Raw genomic sequence first — 9,316 nt, forward strand, 5'->3', positions numbered from 1 at the left:
GTTCAGTTCTAAATATATTTGTTTTGTTGCATTTGCATGCACATGTTTTGTAGAATATTTTATATATGATGAATCCTGTCAAATAGTGCCTACCAAACTTTCTTGTAGCATTGCATGTATATTGATCATTTTTTACTGTGCTGTACTTCCACCACTGTAATAGCCCAATTGGACTCGTATTATGAATAAACTAAATAAAATCTAATCACACCAAAGAAAGAATCCTGAAATGCAGCATATTTCATTGCCTTCCAAGATGCAAATCGTTTATCCAGAATCATGTTCTATATTGAACCAGTTAGAAGCCCAAGCCAAATGGGCTGCAGTATCTGTCCAATGAACCTAATACATATGTATTCTCCAAGAAAAGGCACACCACACACAAAGTCACAAGACATCTTTTCAACATTTTTATTAACAAGCATTCTGGCCAGCCTTAATTTAGCCAGAATGTAGCTGTAATTTGCATTTTAAAACAACCATTATTAAAACATGTATATGAAAAATATTCAAACAAACCAAATTTCTGCAATAACAATTACAATAGTGAAATTGCACAAGGATCACAATATGTTGTCATAAAGTGCAACATGTCCTATTGCGCCACAAAGTTGGCTGCTCGTGATGTCTTGGACACAGCAGCCAGGACCAGTCATGTGTACAATGAATGTGCCAGCAAACTGGGTGTGCCTAGTATTCCATACACGACTGACATAAATGTAAAAAACGAATGTACATTTATATATGTATAAGCCACAGTACCGAGCCTACTGCCTAATCTCTAGATATGTTGCTGCTACGTTGCGTGCCACATTGAGCACATTGGTCCCAGTTGACTACAAAAAAATCGCTGCACTGTATGGTGTAGACACCCCCTTTGCTCTGAGCCTCTCTCAAGATCACACAATTCACACTTGAGCACCATGCAGAATGTGGAGCCAGTTAAATGAGGATATGCTAATATAAAATAAGCAAAATATATATAAAATATTAGCAAGCACACTTTCTTTCCGAGTACAACAGTAACAAAAATATAACAGTAAAAGTGCATGCACGCGTAAAAAGAAGTCTAAATATGCCTACAAATGCCAACAAGACGATTTCATACTTTATGGCTTGTTGGGAACCATGTTTGGTACTTTTGTTTCTAGTTGACTAAAGCAGTTAAGCTCCTAAGAGGCACAATCCTTGTTCCCTCCATCACACTGTCTTCATATAAAAACTCTCGCAAATAAATTGCATGACCAGCTAACTCCAACCCTGAAGGAACAAGTTTCTCCCACCACCAGTGAAATAAAAACCCCCATGACTGGTTCAAAAGCTTCAGAACATAGCGACTGCATCCTTTTATGCAGTATAATACTTTCCTAAACATTAACGTTTGTGGGGGGGGGGGGGGGGGATGAAAGCAATGTTCTATTAAACAGACCTTAAAGCTTGCAACAGAAGTGGGAGGGGATGAAAAAAATGAGGCAGGAGGGAGAAACGTTGTGAAAGGAGCAGAAAGACATTGCAGCTATAAGGCTGTACATCAGTTCGCTGTAGAGCGGTAGTAATCAGAAAGAACTTTCCAGGCAGACGGCTCCATGAACCCTGCTGGAGGCTCCTGACCACTGCGTGCCAGGCTGCGCATCTTGGTGCCCGAGATGAACAAGAAGTCCTCTTTCCGTTCAGGCTCAAACATTGCCATCTTCTTCTTCTTTGTGTCATAAGCAGCAACTTGAAATGGTATGATCTCGAGTTGTGTAAGGCCAGGAGCCATGGTCAACACCTGTGAAATGCAAATTATAGGAGCAATGTAGAATTACAGTGTTTATTCTTCACATTTAACAGATTGAACTGTTGCACATATCCAATTGCAGCCACAAAAGTTCCATTGTACCAGCACAGTAATGCGAAATAATTACCTAAGGTAACCCAGTGCAACCCCAGTAATCTTTTCCAGGCTGCACCTTTGTTCGCAGTTGTATCCAACGTTAATACACCCAACACAGTTTCACAGCTCCACTGAAAACACAGGCCCCGTGGCACTCACGAGAACTAACGGCGCTGCGATCGAGTCGTGCTACCGGCAGCACTTCCGGTTGTGCGCTTTCTTCGCTACGGCTGCATTCCGTGTGGTTATGGTGCTGCGCGTTTGTTGCGTCCTGCAGAAGTTCGTTCGGAGGTTTGAGTGTTAGGAGCTCACGCTGGTCTGCGAAGGTGTGAAGCCTGGCTTGTGTCGAGCATGCGATAAGCTGACGTGTGTTGCACCGGGTTGAACAAGCGGCTACAAGTCGACAGCTAAGCACTACATTTAATGCTTAAACATTCTTTGGCGAGTACCACAGGTCCGTCATGTGAAAAGTGTAATGCCCTGTATCTGCACAAAAAAAAACGTAATTTGTGAACTTGAAAGGTTTAATCATTAAGATAATATAAATATAGATGATTGGTAGCTTTATAAGGGATAAGGAACAATTTTACTAAAACTTATCAGCGGGAATACTCATAGGGATACATAGGGCTCCATACAAAATGCATGGGGAATGCATGTAGGGGTAGGCCAAATGAAATTTAAGGGTGGGCCAGCGTGTAATACGACTAACTTTATACAAGGAAATGCATAGCACAGGGTGTCCCAACTATCATGCACCAATATGTAAAAATATGCAAATGCCACATAGCTGGATAGAACCAAGGTAATGTTGTGTGCCATCGCTTGCAGATACTCAGATTACATTCCGCCTAAATACACAATTAGTTTCAATTAATTAATCAACTTCTCAATTATAATTAGATAAAAAGTGTAAATGAGAAGATTGTAGAGCAACATGAAAAAAAATTCCGATGCGGCTTTCTGCTGCTCAATACCGTGCTACATAAAGCGTTTTTCCGAGCGTGAAAGAAGCCCGTGAATATACGCAAAGTGCCTTGAGCGGCCAGTTGCGTGGAAATTTTGCGTGTACTCGCGGGCTTCTTTAGTGCTCGGAAAAACACCTTATATAGCACGGTATTGAGCAGCAGAAAGCTGTATAGGAATTTTTTTTCATGTTGCTCTACAATCTTCTCATTTACACTTTTTATCTAATTATAATATTTGAGAAGTTCATTAATTAATTGAAACTAATTGTGTACTTAGGCGAATGCAAAAAATAATCCTAGTATCTCCAAGCGATGGCAAACAACATTACCTTGGTTCTATCCAGCTACGTGGCATTTGCATATTTTTACATATTGGTGCACACCCTGTATAGGATGCAAGGGCACTCTCCATTTGCAGATGGCCGAATAAACAATAAATTTTAAAGCTTTTTCATGCTATCTGGTAGTTTTCTCTTTCTTTTTGCTGCTTCCCTCATTAGCTACCCTACTTTTATCCTGCTCCCGCATTATCGATTATGAACTGCCTTATCTGGCGGGCACATCCAGTCACAATTAATGTTGGAGTAGCTTCACAGTATAGCATATAGTTGCTGTTGAAATTGAAGCGTACACGTCGCCCTCAGGATTCGCACTGCGCTTGCGAAGCTGTCACTCATAGTGAAAACTATGAACTCTAATTACATAAGCAGTTTAGCTTTTCAGTGGAGCAATAAATCGACGTAGATGAGCGAACGTGCGTGCAATACCAAGCTGCCATGTCGCTGCAAGCAGCAGCCAGCCGGTAGCTGGACTCGACCGCAGCGCCGTTAGTTCGCGCGACCACCATGTGCGCCACATGCTTGCACTGGCCAATATGCGGAGCTGCGCAACTGAGTTGAAAGGGAACCGAGGGGCCCAACACCAAGGACAACATAGGGGAAAATTACTTGTACCTAATAACTGAATTAAGGAAATGATAAATTAATGAAAATGGATGAAAAAGACAACTGTCCGCAGGTGGGGAACGAACCCACGTCTTCGCATTACGCGTGCAATGCTCTCACCATTGAGCTACCGCGGAACCGTTTTCCCATCCACTTTTTGGGGTAATTATGTTTTACAACTAGAACTAGTAACACTGGTTGTATCTGTATACCTGCCAAGTTTGAGCCTGAGAATTAGAAAAACCTGTCAAGCTGTGGGAGGTGAAGGGGAATGAAGGGAGGCCATCATAAAAAGCAAGCAAACGAAAAAATATTTAAAAGCGACCAAATGGTATGTCCATCACAAAAAACAACTGTCCGCAGGTGGGGAACGTCTTCGCATTACGCGTGCAATGCTCTCACCATTGAGCTACCGCGGAACCGTTTTCCCATCCACTTTTTGGGGTAATTATGTTTTACAACTAGAACTAGTAACACTGGTTGTATCTGTATACCTGCCAAGTTTGAGCCTGAGAATTAGAAAAACCTGTCAAGCTGTGGGAGGTGAAGGGGAATGAAGGGAGGCCATCATAAAAAGCAAGCAAAAGAAAAAATATTTAAAAGCGACCAAATGGTATGTCCATCACAGGTAAATTGTTGTGCTACCATCACAAATAATGCTGGTAAATAATTGTAATCGTTATAAATTTAATATTAAAGCAGGTAAGAAAGATAATGTCATCATGAGGGTCATGGAAATAAATTGAAAGCGCCAGAACAAGGAAGAAATTTCCTTTAAATAGAAAAAAATAAGGACAAATAAAAAAAAAGAATGGAGACTGAGCTTAAGTTTCATTGCCCATAAATTCAAGAAATGTTTCCTATCAATTGTAGGTAATGTTCAGCGTATTCAGTTTAAATGGAAAAAAAGTATGCCAATCTTTCTTTCGACAATTCCGTTTTAACTGAAAAGTGATAGTGAAAGCATTAATGATTATTACAAGACATCGATTGGCACACAGCTGTGAGCCCACATATGCTCTGATGAAAGGAGCCTGGCAAGGTCATGGTCATGCGTCAGTCTGCAGCCCAAGAAATCTTTACATTTTGTTCTTATTTGCAGCCATTTTACCTGCTACCGTGACAAAAACGAGAAGCAGGGAGGGGATGAGTACACAGAGGGGTCAAGTGTGGCCCTTTGGTATTTGTGCTGCCACCACTGTGATAGACGAACTGGGAGAGTTCACTGATGGTCACGCAAGGTCGTAGTATCTACCTAATAATCTTTTTATTCTGTATTATTTGCTGGAGCTCTGTACCCGCATAATGTTACAGTCTCATTCTATTTGTGTTGGAATATCAAACTAATGTTAATTCCTACATATAATAGTTGCATCACTGTAAAGTTTTGTGCTGCCCTTGCATGAACTGTCTCTAAAAGTCGCTCTTAGAGACTAAGAGTCTTTTAGAGACCGAGTCTCTAAAACCTTTGTTATTCGGTGTGTTATATGCCACTACCATATTGAACTACAGGATCTGCATTCATACAGCACGTTTCAGCATCAACAAAATTAGTGAACTAGATATTCACCAGGAATAAATTAAAAAAAAAAAAGCTAAGCTAGACAAAAAATTATCCCCCTCCAAAACAAAAAGTCAGTGAAAGTTCATCTGGAAGATATATTAACTGGGGAATAACAAAAAAACTTTTTATGATGGAAATAAATACCATAAAAAGCATGTCAAATTTTGGGGAAAATAAAAACCTTAAACACTGTACTCAAGCAATTTGGGCCACATTAAAACATTAACCAGGCAACAACAACAACAAAATAACGAGAGAGAAAGAAAGAAAGTCACTTGAGCTGGAGTTTTAGCTAATTTCCCGTCCATATCGGCAATATGTTGCAGAAAGATCAATACAGTTTGAATATTGGCCAGTTGGCAAGTGTCAACTGCTTTTTCCAGCTTAACTTGCAATGAGCATGAAAGAATGATATGATGAGAACATCGCTAACTGAATTTCATGAACTTGCGCATTGTGAATTTTGTGGGGGTATGCTCTGCGTGAAGCTAGGGCTGAAGGAAAGCTCAGGATCTAGCCACACACAGTCGTTCCGTAGTACTCGCCAAGTCGTAGTGCTTATAATCACAGCTACGCTGGGTTCAGGCGAGTGAGGCAACTAGCGGTGTCAACTCTAACAATGTTTATTGCTGCGTGCAATAAGTAACACTTACAGAGGGAGAGACTCCTCTGTAATAGGTAATAAATAGGCTTGCTTCGTTGCGCATGATAGTCAGGCACTGAGGTCACAATTTGTGGCAGGTATTCTTAGATTGGTGGTCCGGTTTGAGGTCGGGGCACCAGGGAGAGAGTCTCCCCTGGTGACGGTCTTTTATACCTTTTTACCTTTGCGAAAAGAATGTTCTCCTCGTGCGTCGAGTACCTTTTCCTTTCTCGCAAGGGGGGAGGGGGGGGGGGAGGGCTCTCCCATGTCTACGGCGGCTCTCGACGCGTCCGCAATGTGCGAAGACGTGAGTACGTAGGAGGAAATGGGCGTGTGTGCTCGCCACAATTCATGCAATAATTCCATAAATATCTTAGTAGTATACTTTTACCTGGGAACAGTCCTCACACAATAAGAGTGGCATGTATTAACTGAAAGTGAATTTTAAACAACTGATTGAGTCAGTACTCATTAAATGAGTAACTGACACGAAAATTTTTGGTCCCACCTTTTTAGGTACCTGTCGACTCTAGAATTATGGTACAAAGCCTCAACTTCTCAAAGGCATTACAAATTATTAATCCTAGCGCCTTTTACGAGATCCACTCAAAATGAAGTGAAAAAAGACTATTCACATCATCAAAAGCAGCGGTCACGTGATGTCACAAACAACTCGAGAGCCTACCGGTTGTTGAAGGCCATACAATGACTGTTGCAGAAAGCTGCCAAATTTACCCTTCGAATTGGGTGCTTCTTTTGGAAATGCAGGTGAACTCGTTCTCCCCTCTTGTCCTGTTGAGTCTTGAACTCAGCTTTCAGCAGCATGATGAGTGTATGTGTATGGATCAGTGGTGCCTGGTACTACGAGACTGCCCACCGTGGCCCATTTCGGTGGCGTGAATTTTTCTCAACTGAAGCTTCGCCGCACTTCGCTACATGTTTAGAACTGGTTGCATTAAAAGGTAATTATTTGTGGTGCCCTCGAGAAATTGAAGCTCCATAGTGTAATTACTGGGTTGACAGCTACACAGTCTGAACTTGTAAATATATTTTGGGAAAACAAATTGAGTTGTATGTTTGGCTATAAATGAGCTATGCGAGACACAAAAGTACACTGCACCTTTGCACCATGAGTTGGGTCATAGAGGTCTTCTTTCGTCTCTGGATGGGGCATTCCTGCAGGGTCTCGGCCTACAATGTAGAAGTTGCTGCCGCACACCATTCTTGCCTTGGCGTGCCACTGGACCTACACGGAAAATACATGAAAGTAAGTATGCAGCTTGTTCCAAGGTGAAGATGCTATAATATTACATGGATCTTAGTTCAAAGTTAAGGCCAAAATTTCATTCTGGTCTGGAAATCATATTGCATGCCAATTTAGTCCCAAACACAAGTGATTGGCAGAAACAGCCATGTCCCTATACAATTTTTATGGCAACATGTCTGTACAACACAAAATAGTGATAAGCATTCAAAGATTGCTTCAAAAATGCGAGTAAAAGTTTAACAATATGGTATAAACTAAAGGACAATGCATAAAACAAATTGCATAAACAAGACAGGCACTAAACAAATTCAGAGATAAAAGGAAAATCGGAAACTGGCTAGTGCAATCGTATTGAACAAGATCCATGCGCCGCCTTACGTCTTAAGAAGAAAAAAAAAAAGCAGCTGCTCTTCAAACACTCATGAAGTGATAATGTTCCAAATATTGCCAATAATTAAGGCACAAATTAAGGCCACTGTGCCTGCGCATATCAGAGAAAAGGTCTTAATGTGCACAGTAGAGTTATTTTGTTGGCCTTGTGAGACAGAATCTGAATTATGTGGTGGCAAAACACGCGACATCTTCATCGACTTTCATCTGGTGCCTGCGACACTCCGGCACCTATTGTCCATTCCACGTACTACGCTGTGCATGCACGTGGCATACGATGCAATGGCAATAAATGTGTTTTATTCTATACACGTAATGCAAAGTTGGATCTTAATTATTACCATCCCTTCTGCACGCGTTTCTGCAATGACTGGACATTCAGAAGTGCCACGCTAGCTTAGTAAAGCTCTTGAACTTTGGGCATTGCGGCACAAAACATGCAGATTGGTCTTTTTGGATCCAGAGGGCAAGCTGCAGTGGCAGCCAAGATAAGCGTGGCAATTACCTTCCACCAGCTGCGAGACAGAGCGGCAGTATATGCGGCAGCTGAATGATGCTTGCGTGTGGGCGTTCGGGCAGCTGCACGCAAGGACGAGGCATTGACACTGCCGCGACACTAATCACTTGCTGCCACAGTAAAGCCCACTGCAGATGTACTAAATCCCCAAGAAACACTCTGCGTGACTCCCCAGTGCAGCTGCCACTGCTCTGAAGTCCTTGGGTCCACCCGCTCAGGCCCTGTTGCGTGCAGCAGGTGCCAGTCATGAGGCCGATAGCAAAAAGTTACCTCCATATTTACGAGAAGTTCCTCTGCTTTTTACCAACTATGAAGTGCTCACAATGCAAATGTATTATATAAGACCAGAATATGCGAGCACCGGTAGTGCAATTTCGAAATTTCTTTTTGCAACAACGATGACGGTTCACTTAAGGGGCCCTGAAACACTTTGCTAACTAATCATAGAATGACTTCACTATCAAAGGATGTCGTCTCACGAATCTCGTGCAGCAAAATTTTTTGAATCCTTCAAGCATTAGTGGAGTTATCGCACCAATACCCAGCTTTCTCTTTACATCTCGCTAGCGCAATGGAAGCCACAAAGCGGAGAAGCCAAGAGGGCAAAGCCCCGCCCAAGATACTCAGAAGTTAGTGCCGAAAGGGCTTGTTGCGGCACCCAGTGGCAGCCACGGAAGACTATGCTATGCAGCATGCCACTACTATCTTGGAGTCCAAGCACAGCAGATGCATCCATGTGGCAGTGAAAAGATGAAATTTTTTTTCTGGCTTTTTGAGATCACAAACATACATATGCTTCATTTATTTAACTAAAAATTTGCAATCACGTATTACTGAGAATGCTCTTGCAATCACAAAATCAGTTAATAGCTGAATTGGTGGGTCCAGCTGCTTGCGATGACACTGCATGACGACATTGTGGAAGAATGAGCACACGATTATCGCCGTTTTTGACATGTGATTGTTGATTCTCTGCTGCATGCGGTGCAATAATATTTGGCTCACAGGCTCACAGCCGCCTCTACAACAGATCGGCAACGTTTTCTTACTATATTCAAAAAGTGTTCAGGGCCCCTTTAAGCAGAGTGAAACTAATGAAGTTGCACACAATGAAGTATTCGCATGTAGCATTTGCCACTACCACCCC

At 42.0% G+C, this 9,316-nt stretch overlaps 1 protein-coding gene across 3 annotated transcripts in view; it reads right to left on the bottom strand.

Annotated features, from left to right (window-relative positions):
* Window positions 1-398: 398 nt before the first annotated feature.
* Window positions 399-9,316, bottom strand: part of LOC119436481 (bifunctional 3'-phosphoadenosine 5'-phosphosulfate synthase-like) — a 93,201-nt gene continuing 84,283 nt past the window's right edge. For 2 of the 3 annotated variants that reach the window (XM_049658062.1, XM_049658060.1), the window contains exons 11-12: window positions 7,116-7,241; window positions 399-1,771 (exon numbers count right to left, since the gene is read on the bottom strand). In XM_049658062.1, coding sequence (XP_049514019.1) covers window positions 1,532-1,771; window positions 7,116-7,241 — 366 coding nt within the window. In that variant the 3' untranslated portion in view covers window positions 399-1,531. The remainder of the gene's footprint in view (window positions 1,772-7,115; window positions 7,242-9,316) is intronic. The other variant, XM_037703337.2, reaches the window with a different exon arrangement.

The sequence above is a fragment of the Dermacentor silvarum genome, chromosome 1 (assembly GCF_013339745.2).
Source record: "Dermacentor silvarum isolate Dsil-2018 chromosome 1, BIME_Dsil_1.4, whole genome shotgun sequence".
Taxonomy (NCBI): Eukaryota; Metazoa; Arthropoda; class Arachnida; order Ixodida; family Ixodidae; genus Dermacentor; species Dermacentor silvarum.